This window comes from Choloepus didactylus, chromosome 4 (genome assembly GCF_015220235.1).
Source record: "Choloepus didactylus isolate mChoDid1 chromosome 4, mChoDid1.pri, whole genome shotgun sequence".
Lineage (NCBI taxonomy): Eukaryota > Metazoa > Chordata > Mammalia > Pilosa > Megalonychidae > Choloepus > Choloepus didactylus.
The window spans coordinates 59,910,795-59,935,535 of NC_051310.1; the positions used below are offsets into that span (position 1 = coordinate 59,910,795).

At 36.8% G+C, this 24,741-nt stretch overlaps 2 protein-coding genes and 1 non-coding gene across 6 annotated transcripts; 2 read left to right on the forward strand and 1 right to left on the reverse strand.

The window, feature by feature from the left end:
• The first annotated feature begins 5,975 nt into the window (after window positions 1–5,975).
• Window positions 5,976–24,659, forward strand: GNPNAT1 (glucosamine-phosphate N-acetyltransferase 1). Of its 4 annotated transcripts, none has more exons than XM_037832701.1 (6): window positions 5,976–5,984; window positions 16,800–16,967; window positions 19,075–19,137; window positions 20,537–20,664; window positions 21,444–21,505; window positions 22,693–24,659. In XM_037832701.1, the coding sequence occupies exons 2-6, from the start codon at window positions 16,814–16,816 to the stop codon at window positions 22,838–22,840; spliced, it is 555 nt and encodes a 184-aa protein (XP_037688629.1). In that variant the 5' UTR covers window positions 5,976–5,984; window positions 16,800–16,813; the 3' UTR covers window positions 22,841–24,659. The 4 variants fall into 4 exon arrangements, with proteins under 4 accessions (XP_037688629.1, XP_037688628.1, XP_037688627.1 ...); XM_037832700.1 differs by lacking the exon at window positions 5,976–5,984 and adding an exon at window positions 11,992–12,171; XM_037832699.1 differs by lacking the exon at window positions 5,976–5,984 and adding an exon at window positions 11,993–12,223.
• LOC119532640 lies at window positions 7,899–12,217 on the reverse strand. Its single transcript, XM_037835046.1, has 3 exons — window positions 11,613–12,217; window positions 11,358–11,472; window positions 7,899–8,528 (listed from the first exon to the last, which is right to left on the reverse strand). The coding sequence occupies exons 1-3, from the start codon at window positions 12,215–12,217 to the stop codon at window positions 8,286–8,288; spliced, it is 963 nt and encodes a 320-aa protein (XP_037690974.1). The 3' UTR covers window positions 7,899–8,285.
• LOC119533548 lies at window positions 17,500–17,602 on the forward strand. The gene has a single exon (XR_005216675.1). It is a non-coding gene; the product is annotated as a U6 spliceosomal RNA (small nuclear RNA).
• Window positions 24,660–24,741: the final 82 nt, after the last annotated feature.

The following is a 24,741-nucleotide window of genomic DNA, read 5'->3' on the forward strand; positions in this document are numbered from 1 at the left end:
TTACTCTGGAATGTATCAGGGTATTACATTATGCTATATAGAATTACAAGATCTCATTCCCTATTCTCGGCTCCATGTGTTTAGGTTGTTTAAACGAACTGGCCAGACAGGTTAATTTAAATTGTGTGCAACAGAACATTTAAGTTTTGGACAAAATAAACATCTCTTTCTTTGGTCTCATGCAGACGGTGAAGTTTTAACATAAAGACAATATCATTCTTTGTCCTATATTATAATTTACCTTAGTCCCATCCAGATCAGATTCATTCTTATCTCTAATTGAAGTCTGATCTCTTTTTCGGCTTCTTTAACAGTTGCTGCATGGAGTAATGCTGACTTTCAGAGCTGCAGGACTCCAGCTACAAGTCTTAGGTGTTGCACAGGTACCCAGAGTTATACCAGGTTATAGACATAGAGCACAGAATCTCAGAATTTAGAAATAACACTTAAAGCTCAGGAATAAATGTGACTGCTGTAAGAGCTTACAATCTAGGCCCTAATTTTCTTATAAATACTTTCTAAATGAGACCATACAATACTTGACCTTTTTTTCCTGGCTTATTTTTGCTCAACATAATGTACTCAAGGTTCATTCACCTCATTGCATGCCTCACAACTTCATTCCTTTCTGTAGCTGCACAACACTCCATCATATGTATATATAACGGTTCACCCTCCTACTTCTCAGTCGATATGGGATTCCCTTTTGCACATCTCCCCCACCTTGGGTATCTTGACCCACACACTGCAGCCATCTCAACGGTGCAGATTCTGGACCTCTGCCTCTTCCATTCAGCAATACTGCTGCTCCGCACCAGTGGGGCCCTCCATGTGCCACATGTTAGAAACTGCCCCAGGTCAGAAAGGCTGGGAAAACATGAAGGCCACTTCAATTGTCTCTCTTCTCTTAAGGATCATTTTGCACTGTGCTGTTGTCCACTGCCTGAAAACAGTTGCTTTGCATATTTTGCTACCTTTTTAGTTTATTGCAAGAGGTTAATCTCAATATCATTTATTCCATCAAGTCTGGAAGCAGCAATCCCCATAATTTTTTAATCATTCAGTTTAAATATTTTCAAATTTGCTATTTTAAATTGATTCATGAGTATGTTTCTTAATCTCCAAACATATAAAGTTTTATAATTATCCTTTTAATACATATTTCTTTAGTCCCATTGTGATCAAAGAATGTAATATATATAATATCATTCCTTTAAAAATTTTTGCTTCATTCTTTTATTACCAATTCCATTTTGAAATTGAAATAACATATATATATAACATAACATTTCCCATTTTAACTACTTTCAAGTATACAATTCAGGAGTATTAATTATATTTATGACATTGTGCTATCATCACCACCATCCATTAGCAAAACTTTTCTATCACCCCCAACAGAAACTCTGTACCCATTAAACATTAACTCCCTTCACCCTCCACCCTTGGTAACCTGGAATCTACCTTCTGTCTCTATGAATTTGAATATGCTAGTTATTTTATGTAAGTGAAACCATACAATATTGTCCTTTCGTGTCTGGCTTATTTCAGACAAGATGATGTCTTCAAGTTTCTTCCATGTGTCACATGTATCAGGGCTTCATTCCTTTTTATGGTTGAATAATATTCCATAGTATGTATATACAACATTTTGTTTATCCAACCATCCATTGATGGACACATGGGTTGATTCCATCTGTTTCAGTTTGCTAAGCTGCCAGAATACAAAATATCAGAAACGGATTGGCTTTTACAATGGGGGTTTATTAGTTCACAAATTTACAGACCTAAGGCCATGAAAATGTCCCAATTAAGGCATCAACAGGAAGATACCTACTCTGAAGAAAGGCTGATAGCATCTGGGGTTCCTGTCACATGGAAAGGCACATGGCTGGAGTCTGCTGGTTTTCTCCCAGGTTTGGCTTCTGGTTACCATGGCTTTCTCCAAAATGTCTCTGGGCTTCTGTCTTAGCTCCTCTCGTGGGTCCTTCTTGCTTCTGGGGCATTTTCTTTCTAAGCATCTTTCTAAGCTCTCTTCAAAATGTCTCTGCCTTTTATCCTCTCATAGATGACTCTAGCAAGGGGATTAAGACCCACCTTGAATGCGCAGAGTCATATCTGCATGGAAACAACCTAATCAAAAGGTCCCACCCACAACAGGTCTGCCCCCACAAGATTGGATTAAAAGAACACAGGCTTTTCTGGGGGTACATAATAGATTTAAACCAGCACACCATCTTTTTGCAATTGTGAATAATGCCACTAAAACACTGGTGTGCAAATGTCTGTTCAAGTCCCTGCTTTCAACTCTTTTGAGTATATACCTAGTAGAAGGATTGCCAGGTTATATGGTAATTCTATACTTAGCTTTCTGAGGAACTGCCAGACTGTCTTCCATACCATTTTATGTTCCCACCAGCAATGAATGAGTGTTCCTATTTCTCCACGATTCTCCAACTTGTAGTTTTATGTTTGTTTGTTTTTTTTTAATAGTAGCCACTTTACTGGATGTGACATGGTATCTCATTGAGGTTTTAACTGCATTTCCCTAATGACTAATGATCTTTTGAAATTTGTTGAGACTTCCTTTATGGCCCAATGTATGGTCAATTTTCACAAAATTTCCATTTGAAAGAATGTATATTCTGCAGTTTTTGTGGAATGTTCTATATATGTCCATTGAATCAAGTTTATTATTTTATTCAAATTTTCTATATTGTTGTTTATTTTGTCTGCTTGATCAATCACTGAGAAAGGTGTGTTTAAAATCTCTCACTAAGGTTGTAGAATTTGTCTCTAATTCCTTGTTGTTTCTGGAGATTTGAATCTTTTATCATATCTACTGACCCTCTTTGTCCTTAGTAGTGATTTCTTGCCTTAAAAGTTCATTTTTTCCTGACATGAATACATCTTTACTACTTTTCTTTTGGTTTGTATTTATCTGGTATACCTTTTGCCACTCTTATTTTCAACCTTTCTATATCCTTATTTTTTTAAAAAAATTTTTTATTGAGATTATTCATATACCATACAATTATCCAAAGATCTGAAGTGTACAATCGGTTGCCTCCAGTACCCTCATACAGCTGTGCATCCATCACCACACTTAATCTTTGTTCAATATTTAGAGACTTTTCATTACTCCACACAAGAAATAAAGCGAAAGATGAAGAAAAAAAAAAGAAAAGGAAACTTGAATTCTCCCATATCCCTAACCAACCCCCCTCCATTGTTGACTCATAGTATTGGTATAGTACATTTGTTACTGTTTATGAAAGAACGTTGAACTACTACTAACTGTAGTATATGGTTTGCAATAGGTATATATTTTTTCTTTATATGCCTCTCTATTATTAACTTCTAGTTGTATTGTCATACATTTGTTCTGGTTCATGGAAAAGATTTCTAATATTTGTACAGTTAATCATGGACATTGCCCACCATAGGATTCAGTTTTATACATTCCCATCTTTTGACCTCCAACTTTCCTTCTGGTTACATATATAACTCTGAGCTGCCCCTTTCCACCTCATTCACGCACCATTCAGCACTGTTAGTTATTCTCACATCTTGCTACCAACACCTCTGTTCATTTCCAAACATTTAAGTTCATCTTAGTTGAACATTCTGCTCATACTAAGCAACTGCTCCCTGTTCTTCAGCCTTGTCCTATATCTTGGTACCTTTTATTTCATGTCTGTGAGTTTACATATTATAATTAGTTCCTATCTGTGAGACCCTGCAATATTTGTCCTTATGTGTCTGGCTTATTTCACTCAGTATATTGCCCTCAAGGTTTCGTCATCAACCCATTTTTTTTTTTTTAAAGATGGTTTTGTTCACATGCCATACATTTCATCCTAAGTAAACAACTGATGGCACCCTGTATAGTCACATATTTATGTGTTCATCACCTTCACCACTATCTATATAAGGGCATCTACATTTCTTCCACAAAGCAGGGGGAAGAGTCAAAGAGGGTAGAGAGGCAAAAGAAAAAGAAAAAAGAAAGAGGAAAAAAAAAATGACAGCTAGCAAGCAGCAAAAGGAAAGATAACCTTAAATCAAAGTAGAATAAAGAGTCAAACACCATCAATATCAAGTGTCTCACTTGTCTCCCCTATCCCCGACTCTTATCTGCATTTATCTTGTTATATCGCCTTTGTTACATTAAAGGGAGCTTAATACAATGATTCTGTTAGTTACAGTCTTTAGTTTATGTTGGTTGCATCCCTCCCCCAATGCCTCCCCATTTTTAACACCTTGCAAGGTTGACATTTGCTTGTTCTCCCTCGTGAAAGAATGTATTGGTACATTTTATCACAATTGTTGAACACTCTAGATTTCACCGAGTTACACAGTCCCAGTCTTTATCTTCCCTCCTTTCTTCTGGTGTCTCACATGTTCCCAATCTTCCTCTCTCAACCATATTCATAGTTATCTTTGTTTAGTGTACTTACACTGTTGTGCTACCATCTCCCCAAATTGTGTTCCAGACTCACTCCTGTCTTCTCCTATCAGTCTGTAGTGCTCCCTTTAGTATTTCCAGTAGGGCAGGTGTCTTGTTCACAAAGTCTCTTATTGTCTGTTTGTCGGGAAATATTTTGAGCTCTCCCTCATATTTGAAGGACATTTTTGCTGGATATAGGATTCTTGGTTGGCGGTTTTTCTCTTTCAGTATCTTAAATATATCACACCACTTCCTTCTTGCCTCCATGGTTTCTGCTGAGAGATCCGCATATAGTCTTATTAAGCTTCCTTTGTATGTGATGGCTCGCTTTTCTCTTGCTGCTTTCAGAATTCTCTCTTTGTCTTTGACGTTTGATAATCTGATTATTAAGTGTCTTGGCGTAGGCCTATTCAGATCTATTCTGTTTGGAGTACACTGCGCTTCTTGGATCTGTAATTTTATGTCTTTCATAAGAGATGGGAAATTTTCATTGATTATTTCCTCTATTATTGCTTCTTCCCCTTTTCCCTTCCCTTCTCCTTCTGGGACACCAATGATAAGTATATTCTTGTATTTCCATTCGTCCTTAAGTTCCCGGAGATGTTGCTCATATTTTTTCATTCTTTTCTCCATCTGCTCCTTTGCATGTAGGCTTTCAGGTGTTTTGTTCTCCAGTTCCTGAGTGTTTTCTTCTGCCTTTTGAGATCTGCTGTTGTATGTTTCCATTGTGTCTTTCGTCTCTTGTGTTGTGCCTTTCATTTCCATAGATTCTGCCAGTTGTTTTTTTGAACTTTCAATTTCTGCCTTATGTATGCCCAGTGTTTTCATAAACACTGCCTTTATCTCTTTTGCCATATCTTCTCTAGTTTTTGAATTGATTTAGCATTAGCTGTTTAAATTCCTGTATCTCAGTTGAAGTGTAAGTTTGTTCCTTTGACTGGGCCATAACTTTGTTTTTCTTAGTGTAGGTTGTAGTTTTCTATTGTCTAGGCATTTGACCTCCTAGGCCACCCCAATTAGGTTTTCCCAGAAGAGAACAGGCTCAGATCACAAGGAGGAAATATTCAGTGTCCAGTTTCCCTGATGGTTTTTCTTAGAGGATGGACACACCCTGTGCTTTTCTGCCCAGCAGGTGGCACCTGTCAGCCTGTCCTGGGCTGGTGTAAGGGGGTGTGGCCCGCAGCTCTCCTCCCCCAGGCTCTGGGGTCTGTTTCCGAATGTGAGGCAGGTAGTAGAGCTGGGCCCCTCCCTTTCCTCTTGGGAAGCTATGCCCCCTCCAGAGAGGTCATTTGCACATAAACAGATTCTTTGTTTCTCTGATCCTGCTGGTTAGAGTGCTATGATTTTAAAATGGCTGAGGCTTTACTGCAAAGCACTGCAGGCTGAAAACGGCTGAGGCTTCTCCACTGAGTCACCCAGGTTAACTCAGAAAGAACGGGACAGGAAGCTCCCAGATTTACCGGTTGGCCAGAGATAGCACCCGATCTTCTGGGCTCTCCATCCTGAGACAGATATGTCCCCTGAATCTCCCAAGGTCAGTTGTCATCAAAAGCCTCTGTCTTCTTGTTGGGGATTCGCTATCTGTATTAAGCAGTTAACATTAAAACCCCAGCTGGAGCTGGGCTGAGAGATTGCTGCTCTCTAGCGCCACAAGGCTTCCATGAGGGAGGGGTTCTCGGCTCTCGGCGTGGGTCCGCAGTTTTTACTTACAGATTTTATGCTGCAATCTCAGGCATTCCTTCCAATTCAGGTTGGTGTGTGATGAGTGGGCAGTCACGTTTGTCTTCCTGCAGTTGTTCCAGGTTATTTGCTAGTTTTTTGGGCATTTATGAATTGTTCCAGGGGGACTAGCAGTCTTCCACTCCTCTCTATGCTGCCATCTTCGTTGTCTCCTCTATATCCTTATTTTTAAGCTATATCTTTTACGAAGATTGAAAAACATTTACAGACATTCAGTTCAACCTTGTTTCATTACTGTAAAACAGGTGTCCCCCAGAAACACTGGCAAAAATAGCTCATGATAAAATATGCCTCTTCCTTCACACTAGTTTTCTCATTTTATATTCAGTTTTGGAAATTGGAACAATGTAGAGAAGTTCAGCAGCTGAAGAGTAGAAAGTGACTGGGTATGTAAAAATCCAAGGGGAGGGGGAGAAACCAATGGAAAAATATTAAAAGTACAAGAAATGAAAATTCAAGCTATGGGAGTGATCTTCAGATGAAATTAGATCTTAAGTGAGAGACCTGAGGATAAGAGAAAATGAGAAATAAGGCTTAGAATCCATAGGAAAGAGGAGGCTTCAGACAGTACAATTTAAAGCTGGAACCAGTACAAAATCCAAGGCCTGACCTGAAAGGATCTGAAATGTGCAAGAAAAGGACTGTAAAAGACCGTGATATAAAAATCATGCAGAACTTAAAAAGCAAGACTTAGGGATCAAGCCATCATAAGTTTGATTTTGATAAAAATCTGTATTGTATATTTTTATATAATTTATATCTTAAAGTTTTTGTAATCAAAATGGCTGACTGTGCATGCTGTGTGTGTTCATCAACTACAATTCATGCTCCTTCTTCCCAAACGTTCTCCTCCTCCAGTATTCCTTACCTCAGTAAATGGCACTCGCTCATTTGCTTAAGCCAGAAATCTGGAAGTCATCCTCAATTCATCCTTCCCTTACATCCAACGCCTATTTATTCTGTCTCTTAAATATCTCTTGAATCAGTTCATTTTTCCTCTTCTTCTCTGCCAATACCCTAATCCATTTCCTCCAATTGCCTCCTAACTGGTTTCCTCAATATACATTATTTGTGTTCCATCCTCTCCTGCATTCTGTAGATAGTGCCCAAAAGTACCTTTTAAAAATGTAAGTGATCATGCCACTAACCTGCTTAAAAATATAAACCAAAAACCAAAAATCACATACAAAACTTCAATGGCTTCTTGTTATCCTCAGAATAAAGACCAAAATAGGGCTTATCAAATCTAGATCCTGTTTCTCTACACTGTTAGCCACGTTCACTTCCATTTTAGTACTTCAAACTCAATTCAGTGCTGTTCTCTCTGTCTAAATCACTTCCCCCTCTAAATCTTGCTTAGCAAACTCCTCCTTATTTTTCTTGCTTTGGTGATGATAGCTCTAAAACCCCTTTTGATCCTCAAATTTGGCTATATAATCCTCTGCTGAAAGCTCGCATAGCATTCTGCACTATTTCTTCCTAAACTCCATGTACTTATAAATACTTGTATAGTGTTGGTCTCCTCTGCTCTATTTTAAGTTCCATGAAAGCTGGAGCTATATCTTTCTTATTACCCTCTGTATCTAGAATAGTGTGGAGTATATAGTAGGATCTTAATATTTGGTGTATGCTTAACTCACTCAATGTATGAATGAATGATGATTGAACAGAGAATGTGTGATATAATAAAGAAATGTAAAGAAAAGCATTAGCCCTAAGGAAATTGAAGGAAATTCTCCCTTGGGAGGAGGACTAGCAATTAATAAGGGGAACATTCTTTTTGAGGGCACCATAGATGATTCTTCTATTACTCTTTATTTTTCCTTTTGCCAGGGTTTCCTCCTGGAAGAACTAGGCTCATAATGTTGGCATACTTAAAACATACTCTTAAAATGTAGAAGGAAGATCTTCTGTGTCTCAATTTTTCAGATAAGGACACTGAGGTTCAGTGATCAAAACTACTATTTATGGTCTCAGAGCAGTTTGGGTGACCTTTGAATTATGATGATGGTTGACACTAAAGTATGGTCACTGTTTTAGTTTTCTCATTGCTAAAGCAAATACCATGCAACAGGTTGGCTTAAACAATAGAAATTTATTGGCTCATGGTTTTGAGGCTACGAGAAGTCCAAATGAAGACATCATCAAGGCAATGCTTTATTCCCAAAGTCTGGCGTTCTGGGGCTGGCTGCTGGTGATCCTTAGTCCTTGGTGCCTCTGTCACATGGCAATAAACATGGCGGCCTCTTCTGGCCTCTCCTTCTCTTACAGGTTCCAATGAATTTATGCTTCTGGCTGCTCCCTCTGTGGCTTTTTTTCTGTCTGTCTGAATTTCATTCTGCTTATAAAGGATTCCAGTAGGGGGATTAAGACCCATACTGATTGAGTAGGGCCATGACTTAACTGAAGTAACCTAATCAAAAGTCCCTACACTTACACTGGGTTCATACCCACAGGAGTGGATTAAGTTTAAGAACATGTTTTCCTGGGGTACCTACCTCCAACCTCCCCCCCAGTAACTATTCCAATACTGCTTTTATGATTAGATAAGGTGCACAGTCTGACACTGAAAAATTAATTATTCCAAGTCAAAAAATGTCTTCAACTAAGTATAAGCACAATGCAATAATCTTTTCTCCCTAAGGTAATCATGTTCTCAAATGGAGATTTTTGCCGTGTAAAAACCAGATTATAATTAAGGTGAACTAAATTATGAAACCAAAACTAAAAACAAAACAGAACTTTTTTATGCACCAGATTTCCAAGTTCAGATATCTGTGTTGTGGAAGTGCAACTCTCCCTAAATTTGCAACTCTCTTTTCTTTGGCCACAGTTCTTCCAACATAGCTTCCCGGACTGTCATTCATTTTCCTTTAAACATTATGTTCTAATTGTGTGACTAACACTGACAAATTTTTCTGTGACACATAAGAGTTCCTCCTCATTGCTTGACCAGTCTTTCACCACTTGCCCTAAATGTAGGGTGGTTCTAAGTGAGTGATCTTTCAGAGACACTCCCAGAAGTCTGGGAGTGACCTCACAATCTAGCCAAATAAGTTTTAGGAAGTCCAGCAAATCTTTTGGGCTGAACTAGGCTGATTTCATTTTTAGCTTTAATCACAATCATCTAATTTTTGAGATTTGTGGTCATTTTAAGCAAAAACTCATAGAATTTTCTCAAAATGTTTGTATGATGTAAACTATTTCTATGGCAACAGAGTAAATACTTAAAAGAACAACATTTTTAAGTGGAAGAATCATGTTAAGTATGTGTCTAAGAAAGGTCTCTATTCAAATTGTGCCCCATATGTGGACAATTACTTGAAAAAACAACAAAAGTATTTTTGAATTAGCCCTCTAATGCTCAAAACTTTGGATTAAATTGCTTGTGGATATAATATTTTGTGCAGTGGTGAAGCAGCTATGTAATTTGAGGCATAGTAACTAAGAGAAAATGAACTATCTTCCAAGGAGTAAACAATACCACTTGAATCCATGATGTGATAACAAATACCATAAAAGCATTTCTGCCAACTTGTATTTTCCATACCACCACCTTTCTGTCAGGTTTAATCTTTTACTTCCCTTCCAAGATCATAGGAATTTCTTTCATATCTTCCTATTCTTAACTCCCACCTTTCATCTTTCATTTATAATATCACATTTTCAAATAGATGCCATTAGGTAACCTGTTCTAATCAAGAGTAAAAATGCTTTAAATTTGTTGCTTAAAGTTACAGAAAAATTATTGAACTATCTTATTTTATTAAGTTCTTCAGTTCAGACATTTATAAAACAAAATACAGCCTCACCTATATGAAAAGAAAAATTACCTGAGAATTACAGAGAATTATTATTTTAAGATATGTACCATATTTCATCAAATTTTGGACACATCCATTGTAAGACTCATCAGTAATTTAAGTATCACTATGAAAGAAACAACGTGGTCAATTTAAAATTATAGCACATGTTTTCTTACCACTTGGAACCTTTATTTAATAGTTTGTAAAAGAGCTCCTCATATTTGGACATGGAATGTTATATCTAATTCTTGTTCAATCATTATGAGGAAAATATAAGTGAAATCAATTGGCTGTTATTAAAACTTCTTATTGAGTTCAACAACTGAATTAACTTTTCAATTCAATCATTGATATCTATGTTTTCCACATAATATTATCTGTGCCATCAGAATGCTATGTTGCAGCATTCCTCTAAGAATCCAAAAAATAACAAAAACCATCAGAGGACACACTAATAGTTTCACTAAACTGGAAGCTGAGCATCTGATGGTCACTTTGAGCTCCTCACTGCAAGTAAATCAACAGGTTAAGAAGGGGGTTACTGTGCTGGCCAGGGTGTTTGATCTTGACTATTAAGGGGAAATCGGGTTCCTATGACCCAACAGGAGTATTTCTGGAATGGAGATCTCCTGGGGTACCTTTTAGAACTCCTGTGTTCTCTGTTAAAGTTTGTAATTTATGTTTCATTCTTTGCTAAACATAAAATTTATAGAATTCTGTTGCTCAGGAGAAACTCACTGAAAACACAGGACCTCAAGTCTGATAAGAAAACAAGGCTTTTTCTTAAGAGTAGTGGTGTGTACATGGGTGTTTATTTTTATTTATGCCTTCTATAGTTTTTTCTATGTCTGGTGATAAGAAAAGGGCTGGATACAGACATGTGGATGTCATTTGCCTCACTGATGCTGGAAGCTACAAGAATGCATGAATCATGAAGGGAGTTAACTGAAATTTAAATTTCACAAATGAGCAGAAAATATATTTTCTTGTAGAGACATGATGCTAAGTCTTTGGACACTATTAAGAAGAAAATATTTTCCAATTTCAATAAGTTGAAAATACGGTACAAAGCCAGGAAGAGGAGCTACTAGCTATGTGATTTTAGTAAGTTACTTAACACTTCTGAACTTTTGTTCCGAATCTAAAAAATGGGGAAAAGTGCTATTTAGGTAAGACACTTCGGAATGGGAGCGTAAGAGAAAAATCATAAGGAAACATCTTTCTTCTCCTAACCCAGGGTTTCTCAGTCTCAGCACTACTGACATTTGGGCATGAAAATTCTTGGTTGTGGGGCTCTGTACTGTGCATCGTAGGACGTTCAGCAGCATCCCTGGCTGCTACCTAGTACACGCCAGTAGTACCTCTCCCCTCACCGTGAGGTTCAAAATGCTCCAGACATTGCCAAATGTCTCCTGGGAAGCACAATCGCCACAGCTGAGCACCACCGTCCTAACCTCACCTTCAGCCAAAAATGATCTGAAGGGAAAATAAAATAATCCTGAGGAGGAGTAGAACGCAGTGGGGCCAACTCCTAGTTTCATGAAGGCAAGAACTGTAGCTCAGAAAACGGGATGAGGAGCTTTGGACTGCCAGTGAGTAGCTGAAGTCCTAATTACCTTACTGAATCCTCACGAAGAGGCAGCAGGACACAAATGAAGCGGACAAGAGGACTGGACTTCCATCTTGGAGAATCAGAGGCCCGCACCAGACACCCACTTACATTGCTCTGGAGAGCACGGCGCCCAATGCTCAGCTGACTCCTAAGTAGATTTATTTCCAGATAAACAGAGGTACTGACACGCGGAGGAAGGCCGCGGAGAGCCTGGAGTGATGTACGGCCTCTGGTCCCAGCGCCGCCCGTGGAGCAGAGTCCCCTGGGAGTCCTCGCCGGGGCCGTCGCGCGCGCACACGCGACCGCAGGCTCCACTCCCCGCCCCCACCGGCCCCACCCGGGCACAGGTCGCCGGGACTCCCTCGGGCCTCGCCCCCGCCCCCCACCCGCCTGCGCGCCGCCTTGCGTAAGAGCCCAGGGGCGGGGTGGAGGCGTTGGCGCTGCCACGTCTAGCCAGCGGTTCGCGTAGAGGCGGCCGCGGAGGTTACCGTGGCGCGGGAGGTGGAGAAAGAGGAGGGGCAGGCGCTGAAGCCGGATCCGGATCCGGTGTTGTGCACTCGTGGGTGAGATTCCGAAAGGACCTGGGGAGGAACGCCTATTGCGGGGCATCTACGGGTGAGGAGACGAGGGCTGAGGAGCGGGCGCGAGAGCAGGAGCAAGTCTGGGCCGGGTGTCCAGGCCCGGTCGCTGGGCCTGCCTTCTGATTTATCAAACAGGTGTGTCTGCTGCCCTCAGGCGAGGCGGGCTGAATCCCGGAGCGGGTTCTCGTGGGGAAGCCGGGCATCTTTTATCTTCGCCAGCTGGGTGCACAAGCGGGTGTAGAGCGCCGCTTGGAGCAAGTTGAGCGGACTTACGCCTGGAGCGGAGGTTAAGCCTGGTGGCAGGTGGTCCTGGCCAGGCAGGGGTCTCGGCCCTGAGTCAGAAGCAGGGACTGGGGTTGAAACTAATTCTTCACTACGCGTTGGCGTGAAGGATCGAGACAGTTGCTCGCAGTCTCTGTAGCCACTGGTTTTGAATGGGCTCCTTTCTACCTGTCCCTTTCCTGGTACACTCCACGTTGGCTGGGAGCCGCTGAGGACACGCTCCTGCCCCGAAAAAAACCTCCTCGGGGCTTTCACTGGGGTAGATAGGGACATCCTTTGTCTCTTTTCCCGGGGCTTCAACTCGTAGACATGCAAGAGCTGATTTTATGTAAGCCGAACTCGCGAATCTTAGAATGGATCTCAAGAAATCTTTTAGACCAGTTAGTTATATTTAGGCAAGATTCTTTATTTTTTTTTTTTTTTAGAAAAGGCTTGACAGTGCTACCTGTCCGGTATGATGATGTGGAAGACTGCCAGACTTTGAGTATAGTATTGAAGAGCTGAGGATGGGGAAACAAGATAGGAGGAATGGGGCTCCTCATTTGTTGAGCTATCTTGGGACAAGTCAGGAAACCTCTTGGTGCTCCAGCTTCCTGTTGGTAGAATGTGAATAATGCCTAGATTGTAAGGATCAAATACTTTAGGAAATTCTCAAGTGACGTGTAAGTGCACAATTTAATAAACATAGCCAGGTTTGTTAAAATCATCAGTGAGTCAAGTGTTCCTTAGAAACAAAATTTAGTCAAATTATTGAAATTATTATAAAATATATGTAGATGAATCCTAATGTCTTAAATAGCAAAATGAGTCCCCTTCCCTCCATTCACCACGTATACAAGTAACGTAATTCCCCAGAAGCTCTTGAGATATATAAGGCAATTTAGCTTTGGCCTTGTATTATGGCTTTAAAATTTGTATATTGACTTTTTAAGTCTTTCTCCCCAGGGTCTGACACTTGTTATTTTCAGCTGCTTGCTTCTCAGGCCTTATTAAATGCATGCTGATTTAGCAGTTAAACAGAAAAGTTTCTTGAAAATTTTAAGATCCTTAGTCTATGAGATTCAGTTTCAAACAACTGTGCAATTTACTGAAATTTCCTAGCAGATTTTTCTTCTTTGTCTATGTGGAGGTGTTTTTGCAGCACCTGGGGCGTCTTAAGATACTAAAATATTATAACATTTCGATTGTAAACCAAAGAAAATTACCTATTTAGTATTTTACTAAAATCCTTTGAAGTTTGATATCAAAATCACATCTTACTTTAATTTGCTCAGCGTATTAGTTGGGTACTAGTAGAATTTTACTCTTTGGGGCGGGAGTGAGATAAAGGAAGGGTCCTGTTTTTTTAATACTAATTTTTGAATGCTTGGTTAATGGATTTTTATCTATCCAGAGTGCTTTGTTTAATATGTTGCAACTAGTCTGAAGTCTCATTTTCGAAACATAAGGTTCCACGTGCTGCTTTTGACTACATTTTTAACTCTTGTACAAAAACAATAAAGTAGGGAATTCATCCACTCTAGTGTATCTTCAGTGTAGTGGTTAACAGCACCGAGTCTGGAGTTATACTATCTGGCAACACCAGCTACATAATTTGCAGTGAACAGTGCAAAATGCAAACACAGGGCTCCTTATTTATTAAGAATTTCAAGATGGCGATAGCAGAGAATTAAACCACTTGTGTAGTCCTGTGCATATGCACATTTCAAGTGCCTATGAAGGTTTTGTATCCTACCTCTGTTCTTTATTGGCTTTGTAACCTTGAGCAAGTTACTGTGCCTGCTTCCTCATCTGTAAAATGGGGATAATGATACATCATTCATTGTGTTTTGAGAATTAAGAGTTAACAAATATAAAGCACTCAATACATGTTAGCCAGTATTATTTATTTTTACGATCTCTCATGAAATTGGACCATCTGGTTAAAGAAAAGCACAGGAACATATTATTATTTACTGATTAAAATTGGTTAAAGGGCTCCATAATCCTAATTCTTCTCCTGTGTACCTCTCCCCTCTCTCTCATGGAAACTAACCCTATTTTGCGTTTTCCAGGCTACATTTTATTGTAAACCGAGGCAACATTATAGAAAATTTTGCAAATAATTGTAAATTTTGTTAATGTTCATCTAAATTCCCTTTTGAGCTTTCTTTAAGCTTCGTGCTTACAGCAAACAGCAAACTGTTTCCTTGGAGACCTTAAGCTTTTAATTCTTTCTGGCTTCTGTATTTAAGGTACACATTTTACTTTATTGGTAAGTATTTTGCCTGTTTATCTGCATAACTGAAAACAGGAACATTGCTATCCATCTTTCTGATGATATTACACCCCAAAACCTCAAGGGCCCAATTAACAAGGTCATACACTAAAATGCATGCACTAAATTAACCTATTAAAAAATGTTAATCATGTTAAATATGATAAGAGTGTTTGTTTTAACAACCACAATTTATTGTCCATACTCCTAGAACTGGGTATAGCTAGTGTTTATAGCATGACTTGATCTGAATCCTTTTTGAGGGGGGGAAAAAACTGCTCAGTGTTTTACATAATAAACTATGATTTTTTAATCTTTCTTTTCTATCCAAGGATGTTAACTTTTGGTTTAAATAAACATAATAGATAACCTGTGTCATTCTTGTCATATCATCCTGGCCCCTAATAGATACACAGTGACTCATGAATTACTTTAAAGGTGAAAAAAAAAAAAAACAAAACTCAAGAATTTTAAACATGACTTTAAAAATAATTGTTAACTAGAGTATATATCTTGTTGAGAACTTGAAATGTACCATGCACTGTTAGATGCTTGTATATAGTAATTCATTTCATCATTCCAATAATTTCATTCTCCCTTATACAAATGAGGAAACAGATTCTAAGAGCTTAACTACCATAGCTAAAGTCACACAGTTGACATTCAAACACTATGTCTGACTCCAAAGCGCATGTTTTTTCTATGTCTAGGTTTAAATCCTGGCTTCACTACTTATTTTGTACTTTGGGCAAGTTACTTAACATCTCTGTGCCTGCATTTCCTCATCTGTTAAAATGTGGATAATATAGCTACCCCATAGCTCTGTTGAAGTAAATGAATTAGTAATGTGTAAAGTTCTGTGAGCAGGGCCTGGGACATAGTAAGTGCTGAACAAAAGTTACCTTACTATGCCACACTACCTTCCCAAAGCCAGCACTGTATTGCAACATTACTTACATAGTTACATAGGGTTACACAGACAGAAGTTTAATTGACCTTTAAGGTAGTTAAAAAAATTTGCCCTTAAGCACCTTATGTCTTATAAAATAGAGAACATATGGGAGTTGGGTTATTGGGAAACTTGTTGTCTTTTAATAGACTGTTTTTTTCCTGTGTTGCCTCCTTGTTTAAATTCTCTGTTTCAGAGAAGTGATAGAGGCAGGTGTCGAATAGAAGAGTTTCTTTAACTGGGTATAGGGGTAGAAATGAAAGTGGGGGATTGCTTTACAATCTCCTAAAGATTGTTAGGAAGACTTTCTTCTGGCAACTCTGTGCTACGTAGAAGTGCCCCTCCCATTTTATGCTTTATATAATTTGTTTTCATCCCTTCTATTGGTATATCTCTATTAATTAGTGTCAGTCTTATTAGACCACAACTACCGAGAACTTGCCCAGTTCTCAATGTTCAAGGAAGAGGAGAAAAATACCATAATCGACTGTTTTTCAGTATCATGGAGGACACTCGCTATTCTTATGCTGCTTAGATGCAGCTGAGAAAACATAGATTTTTAGGAAATCTGTGAAAAAAATATCCAACAGACACTCTTAATGTGAATTTATCATAGTTAAGACCAAATATTACTGTGAACACAGAAAATATTTAAGTAATTGAGCCAGTTCATCAGTTCTCTTCTGTTCATGGTTTATACAAGAACACAAGTTACATGCCCAGTAAGTCTTCCTTAGTGGCAGATAAGACTAACAAATTTGATTTCTCAGTCCAAAAATAAAATCTGAAAGTGTAATCTAAAAAATTTAAGAGCCATTGAAAAGTCAGGGCTTATTCCTATGGCTACACTATGAACCAACCCATAGGGGAAAATTCTTCAAAAGCCTGCTTAAAAAATGGGGTTTTAAAGCTTAACATGTCTTAATTTAGTCACATGTATAATAATCCATTTTCTATCTGATAGTAGTCATGATTTGAATCAGGGTAGACTAAAATATCTCTGGTATCTGTTGAAGAATTTTTCTAATTGCATTGATTTGTAGTAAGAGGTTAACTTTCTCCAATCATAATAATTTTCCTTCTATTAAATAAAAGGCTGTGACATTTAAAATTTTATTTTAGACCTTATTACAAAGATGAAACCTGATGAAACTCCTATGTTTGACCCAACTCTGCTCAAAGAAGTGGACTGGAGCCAGAATACAGCTACATTTTCTCCAGCCATTTCCCCAACACATCCTGGAGAAGGCTTGGTTTTGCGGCCTCTTTGTACTGCTGACTTAAATAGAGGTATGAACTCAGTTTAAAAATCCTGGTTAGAGTTATAGTTAACCTTCAAAAATGATGCTGCTGATATAATTTTTAAAAATAATATTTGACTTCACAATATTTTTGTACTTAATTTACAAAGTCTCTGGAATGCTACATTCCAGTATATGGCTAAGACCAAGTATTACTGTGAAATATTTCAAATGAGTACAATACTGTTTCCTCCCAAGAAGCCGAAGACTTCTCATAAACAAAGATTAAATCTTCTCTAAGAAGTTGGAATGGAGAATGAGAGTATAATTTGCCTTGGATAATAAATTGCAATGGGTTTTGTCTACATCTGTTCCTTTTTTTAACATCTAAATTCTCCAGAATAATTTTTTCTTTGAAGTTTGTTAAAAATCAACTTTTTACTTTTTCACAGTTTTGTTAGGAAATCTGAAGGAACTGATTTTGGCCAAATTCATTTTTGAATGTATAGGAGTTAAGACTTTCAAAGTTCTAAAATGTACCATTCATGTTAAGATAGCATTAATGAAGTTAAAATTTAACTAGGCTTTGGCAGCACATGTACTAAAATTGGTAGGATACAGAGAAGATTACCATGGCTCCTGTGCAAGGGTGACACTCAAATTCGTGAAGCGTTTGATATTTTTAGGACTTGAAAAGGCATTTTCCCTAAATTTGAGAATTTCTAGTTTTAATGCTGTCCTTCTGCTTGTTATTAAATATTTGTTGGGTTCCAAATTGCATGGGAGTCTCTACATGTTTCCTTGTTTAAAGTTCCTTTATTAAAAGTGGTTAACCACACAAGCTATTTTTGATATTTTGAATTTTGTGACTGTATGTGTTTAATGAAATCTCCAAGTGTTTTTCTTGGTGTAGATTGTAGTTTTCTGTTGTCTAGGCATGGTTTCCGTGGTTACCCCAATCAGGCCTCCCCAGACCAGAATGGGCTGAGGTCCCAGAAGGAAGAAATATTCAATATCCAGTTTCCCTGAGGGTGTGTCTTAGAAAATTGGTACACCCTCTGATGCCTCCAGTCACTGTGCTTTTCTGTCCAGCAGGTGGCACCTGTTAGCCTGTAATTCTTGACTGGTGTAAGTTCTGAATGAAAGGCAGGTAGTAGAGCTGGGCCCCACCCCTTTCCTCTTAGAGAAGACAGACCCCCTAGAGGGAGGTCATTAGCATTTTGATGGTCTCTCTCTGCCTGTGTCTGGGTCACAGAACTGGGAAATGAAAATGGCTGAGGCTTTCTCCACTGAGTTGAAAAAGGAACAGAGCTAGTCTGAGGCGACCCTCCGGCTCTCCAAGGTCAGTCGTCACCCAAAGCCTCCGTCTACTTGTTGGGGATTCCTGCCTTGTAGTGAGCAGTTCACATTCGTTAATTAAAACGCCCTTTGGAGCTCAGCTGAGCTATATTCGCTTGCTGGGAGAAAGCTTCTCTCTGACACCACCAGGCTTTGTAGTTCGGGCTGTGGGGGAGGGGTCTCCTGATTTGGATCCGCAGTTTTTACTTACAGATTTTATGCTGTGATCTCGGGCATTCCTCCCAGTTCAGGTTGGTGTATGATGAGTGGACGGTCATGTTTGTCCCCCTGCAGTTATTCTGGATTATTTACTAGTTGTTTGTGGTTTTTTTAGTTGTTCCAGGGGACTACTTACCTTCTACTCCTCTCTATGCCGTCATCTTAGATCAATCTCCTTAATGTGCTTTTTTGGTAATTGTTGGGAATAAAGTTTGGGTTTTTGTTTGCTCTTTTTTAAAATAAAAAAAAGTTAACTAGGAACCTTAAATTCAGTGTGCCTCAAATTAATACAAATTACACTGAAAAGTATATGTGCTGGTTCTATAAATATTGAGTAGTAAGGTGATCACTAGTCCAAAAATCTTGTGTAGGCAAAAACATTGGTGAAATCTATTATTCTTTGTTATATATGGTGATTTAGAAAGAATAATAGGTCTCAGGTTTGATCTTTTTAAATAATAATTTACTTAAAAGATGACATTATAAAAAATTTTGAAAAAATAATTGCCCATATTCCTACTAGCTTAACAAATTACTTCTTTTGGTATATAACTTCCATTTGCCCTTCTCATGACCTGAAACCTCTTTCTCAAAACCAGGTTTTTTTAAGGTACTGGGTCAACTGACAGAGACTGGAGTTGTCAACCCTGAGCAATTTATGAGTAAGTACTACAGCCTCTTTTCCTGAATGAAAATAAAGGGAAATCAGATTTCATTTTTGTTTTAGAGCTCTGTTCAGTGCCTACTTGTTTTTGTTTAAGTAACTGAAAATTGTTCAGATAACAAATTAGCTATGTTCTTAATTTAAATTAATGTGCCTGAATTATTCTAGGATCAAAATACAGCAATTACCTAAGTTTTGCAAAATACCTGACTATAGCACATGACCTAGTTGGCAGCCAACTCAGGTGATCTTTTCTTGTATTTCCCTTCATGTAAGGTAATTTCAAAAATTTCATCACCAAATCAAAAACATAAGTGAATTTATTTTTTGGTTCATTTATATTGAAATGTAAGCTTAGCAGGTATCTTAGCATTAGTTCAATTCCTCTCTATTTATGAGGCAATGGAAATCCAGAGAAGTTAAATGACTTGCTCAAGATCACAAGGTAATTGGTTACAGGAAGGACTAGAATCATCCTGACTCCATCCAGTGTGCTCTTTCCTTCCTACACCTTTTTCCTGTTTCCTGTAATTTCTTCATTTCCTTCAATTGGTAATTTTGTTTTGAACTCTGTCTGACTCTCCTGAGAAGGAAGACCATCATTCTCTGATTCTGTCTAGAATGAGACCTTAGAAATAAACAATGAAATATTAGGCTGTTTTTATTCCTGAATTCCTCTAAACATGCATATCAGATTAGATGCGGAAACCATGTTATTTCAGGAATATAAGTACTAAATCAATGTAAGGGAAAAGTATTTATTCCTTCTTTGATCATATTTGCTGCATGACCTTGGGAAAATCACTTGGAAATGAAGATACGTTTTTCACCTACTTCAAAAGGCACTTCCAAAGCAAACAAACTTGATGATTCTATTTCTACTTTAAAGTCATGATTTTAAAGTATTCATCAAACAAGTGAGATCACAAAGGGAAAGATGAAATTTATTTTGTCAAAAAATTTTGGAACTAAAAGATGAAAAATTACAGAATGTAGTCATGTAAGCATGCTTGTTAAAATTTGCACTGTTGTATTCGAATAGCTGTTGTGTGTAAAGGTTAAAGAAATCTGTTAAAAGTAATGAAATAATAAAGACCTTAAAGTTTTCATGTTATCACAGAAATGGCAACCTTTGTATTATAGGTGCTGTTCATCTTAAATAGCTGTATCAGTCTTTTTCTAACAGATTTTTAAAATGCATGGACTATTTTCCAATTGATACTTATTGCTGATATTTCAACTAGTCATTTAAAATATTATCTTTAGAAATGGAAAATTTAAGTTACTATGGTAAAATAGCTTTAAATACACGTTATGTCAGCTAATCCTAGTATTTTTCTGGCACCTAACTAAGTTGAATGTCTACCTTCTAACACTTTGTTTTTCAATTCCTGCAGAATCTTTTGAGCACATGAAGAAATCTGGGGATTATTATGTCACAGTTGTGGAAGATGTGACTCTAGGTCAGATTGTTGCTACAGCAACTCTAATAATTGAACATAAATTCATCCATTCCTGTGCTAAGGTATGTGCTCATCAGTAAAACAGACAGGTGTTCCCTTGCAAAACTGTTTCCATTCGACAAATATTTTTTTCTTTTCTTCGCTGCTTTTCATTGTAAAATCAGAGCTATATTACACTAAGAAAAGTTTTGCTTCTTAGAAGTCAGAGAAACCAAGTCATATCATGCAATTTGGGAGTAATGTTTAGAATCCCTAATACTGGGTCCCTGCAGCTACATTTTTCAAAAACAATACTTTGGATATTCTACATTAGCCCAAATTCCCATCCGTGTCCATGTGCTAAAGGGTTAAGAGTACTGTCTTTTGTTCTAATTGTGACACTTCTGATGCTTCACCCCTTAGTAATTTACATGAAATAGTAAAAATAACCTAGGTTATTCAATGAGAGTAAAACGGGAACACTTGGGAATTTCATGAGCTTTATGAATGTTGGTAGTTTCTATACTAGAAATTAATAAATTGTATTTGGATGGCTGCAGTAAATTATTATTAAGCAAGGAGCAGAGTGTTGGAATGTAGTACCTTCATGACAAGATTACATTTTGGTGATGTGACTTCTGAGATTTGCCTTAAAGACGAAACAAGATTAGATCACAAGTAGGTTCACGATACCATTCCCTCCATAATAATTTTTTTTTTAATTGCATTTTGGTTTCTGTAAAGTCCAGGTTAACAAAACATATTTATTTTTATCAATGAATGCTTACCAACTGTCACTTGTTGATTTAGCTAAAAACAAAGCTAAGATGTTCAGTTCTTTAAACATTGTAAATTTTTTCAGAGAGGAAGAGTAGAAGATGTTGTCGTTAGTGATGAATGCAGAGGGAAGCAGCTTGGCAAATTGTGAGTAAGCAGAAACAAGCTAATTCTGGATAAATTAGATAATTTTTTTGTGTTTCAGTTGACAGTTTCTTACCAAGATACTTGTTTAAAAAATCGTTCTCCTGTTTGAAGTTATAGGCTCCTTTAATTATGAAACTACTCTCATTCTGTAGCTTAGACTGAAATTAATAAAGAAGTATTCTAATGTTTAATTGTATGTTAGTTTGGAAGTAGGTAGTATACTCCTTTAGTTGCAGTTAAAATTTAATTGTATTAAATTGAATTAATCCTTTAGTTGTATTAAAAGTTGTAAACTTGTAATAGTAGTATTCTCAAACTAGTAGGAGACAAACTTTTGGGTAAGCAAGTGATTTGCCCAAGTTTCTTTGTCATTTAAGAAATCAGAAAATGTTCAGCTCTTTTAGAATAGATTCTTCCATGATCTCAGTCTCATACATTTTAGAAACACATACTTAAATAGCCTTTACTGTATAATCCTCTATATTTAGCTGTATCTTTAAAAATAAATACAAATAAGATCCATAAGTTTACTGCCTATTTTATAAGGTAGAACTTGTTTTTTTAACATCACCTCTCCTGAAGTTTAAGGAATTCACTCAATAATTAGGCATCAGCTGTGTGTCAGGTACTAATTCCAGGTATTTGGGAAACATCTGTGAACAAGATTAATATCTAGTATTTTAGTCCACTTAACTTAATCATAATTTTTCAGGATCTTTTCATTTCAAAATGATATGATTTTTCATTATCTGCAAATATGAGGAAACTCTTCAGGCAAATTGTGCAGATCTTTTCTAGTTTTGGTTCTTCCATCAGACAGTTAGAACCACATTCTTACACTGTGTATAGATTCCTTAAGGACTCATAAAGATGTGTACTTTTTTGCTTTGTCTATTTCATGTTAGTAAGACCAATCCAGAGTTAATCTAATACATACTTTCACAGACTAAATAGTTTTAAAAATGATTAAAGAACAAGAATAAAGGATGTTGACTCTTCCTAAGTAGTTTGTGTAGATTTAGGAAAAAATTTTAATTTTATTTCTTGTATTAATGAGCTGGAAATTACTAGATAAAGTTTATTTGAAACCAGATAAAAGGCTTTGAGTGATTTAAATGCTTATCTACTTACAATTTGAATTTTTACTAACAAATGTTCTATGCATACCCTCCCCTTTTTAATTTCAGGTTATTATCAACCCTTACTTTGCTAAGCAAGAAACTGAACTGCTATAAGATTACTCTTGAATGTCTACCACAAAATATTGGTTTCTATAAAAAGTTTGGATATTCAGTATCTGAAGAAAACTACATGTGCCGGAGATTTCTAAAGTAAAAATCTTAAGACAGTGGTCAAAGGAGCTAATGCAACAAGGCTATACTCTTCCTAGAGTTAAAATATTTTGTTGCTACAACCCAGTGACCTCCATAAAAACTGCACAGAAAAAACATTGTAATATTACAAGTATGATGACATTTAGAAGATTACTTTGGGCTGGTGGGACATGCTCTAAGTTTAGAATATAAATGATTATTATAAAGGAGTGATTTTTAACCAGAGGAATATATTTTTAACTTGAACTTTTTCCTGCATTGTATTTTTCTAAATTTTGGCTTCATTTCTTGGTAATCAGGAGTTAAATATCTACTATCTGTACTGCTCATTTAAAAAATAAAACAAAAAACATAATTAAGTTAATCATGTTCAGAAAATTAAATATTTTGTTTCAAAGAAATATATCTAAATATCACTTAGGAATGTAAAATTTCCCACATATTACATGAAATTGAATAAGTTAGATAGTAGAAATGTAGTAGTGTCCAACATTTGTTTAACCTAATACCAGCAAGCAACATGGTCAGTTTTTAAAGGAGTAGAAATGAAAACTAACTTACAAAATGTGGTAGGGTTCAAAGTAAAACAATTTAAATGTATAGTTAAAAGGTTATATAATCCTAATGTAGATAAAATAATTTGTTAAAATACCTAAGAGCAAATATAATAGGATGTATAAGGTACTTGCTAACAGTGAATTAGCAAATTCTGGCATATTATATACCTCTAATCTGATTTCTTGTGTTTTCTTGGGTATCTGAAGCCTTTATGAATAGCATTTTTATGGGAAAAAAAAATGGAACATTACATAATTAATGGATATTTAAGAATGTATCATATTGCATTTGTCACATTCTTAAAATGTTGATGGAAGCTTTTTATATTTATTATTATTATAATGGTACTATTATTCTGGTCACTATCTTGTTTTGATTTTATTTATTTTAATTATTATTTTAATTTGAAGAATTAGATACTTTATTAATGCTTCAAATCTTTTGCATTCCATGTTACATTAAATCTGTGAGGAAGTCTTTTGTTAGAATCCTAATGTTGTCTGTGCGTTTGTTGAGTCTTTTATTGAACCCTGCTAGGTCAACTACTGGTTCGTCAAGTTTTAGTTTTATGTACTCTTTGTAAAATGAACCTGGAAAGTAAAGACAACCTGTTTCTCATTTGACTCACCTACCTTAACTGGATTTTGGATTTTCCTTCATGCGGTCACTTAAGTCAATTTTGCATAACTTTTAATGTAGAAACTTGTCACCAATAGAGAGCACACTACTAATCTAATGACTATACAGATTAACTGAATAGATGGGTCATTTTGATCTGGTCTCTACTGCAAGTAAAAAGCTACTTTTGTCTTTTGAGGAGTCCTACCACCATGGCATATGTCAATCACTCTATTATGTATATCCTGGTAATTAAAAACCCATGTTAAAAAATAAGCCTAAGAAAAGGCAAAATTGTCTAATAAGGTTGGTATTTTAATAAATCCCTTTAAATGGTGTTAATTCCGTTTCTTATAGGAAATAGAATTATAGGAAAGTTACACTACATAAAAATTGTGTCACTGAAGGAAATGGTGACTTGCATTTAGCTTTAATTAGAGCATATTTATAATTTTCTAAGCCATATTGAGTAAACTTGAGTATGAAAAAAAGCTGCAAACATTTCAGAACATGAACCACATGTGCGCTGTTTGCTTTTTAAAAAGAATGAAGCAGTTGTGATTTTTACTGTGTCCCACACACTTGAGTATGAATGAAATATTGGTTTTAAAAAGAAATAAAGCAGCAGTTGTGATTTTTACCGTGTCCCATACACTTGAATATAAATGAAATATTACAATGAAATATTTGTATTTCACTGACTCTAGGATGCACGTTTTTTTTTTT

Coding starts and splice junctions, on each gene's coding strand:
- LOC119532640 (XM_037835046.1), bottom strand. CDS start 12,217: ATGCCCCGCAATAGGCGTTCCTCCCCAGGTCCTTTCGGAATCTCACCC. Junction 11,473..11,612: donor CTTCGTGAGGATTCAGTAAG/GTAATTAGGACT, acceptor TTTTCCCTTCAG/ATCATTTTTGGCTGAAGGTG. Junction 8,529..11,357: donor ACCTCACGGTGAGGGGAGAG/GTACTACTGGCG, acceptor CTTTATAAGCAG/AATGAAATTCAGACAGACAG.
- GNPNAT1 (XM_037832701.1), top strand. CDS start 16,814: ATGAAACCTGATGAAACTCCTATGTTTGACCCAACTCTGCTCAAAGAA. Junction 19,138..20,536: donor CAACCCTGAGCAATTTATGA/GTAAGTACTACA, acceptor CAATTCCTGCAG/AATCTTTTGAGCACATGAAG. Junction 20,665..21,443: donor TCATCCATTCCTGTGCTAAG/GTATGTGCTCAT, acceptor AAATTTTTTCAG/AGAGGAAGAGTAGAAGATGT.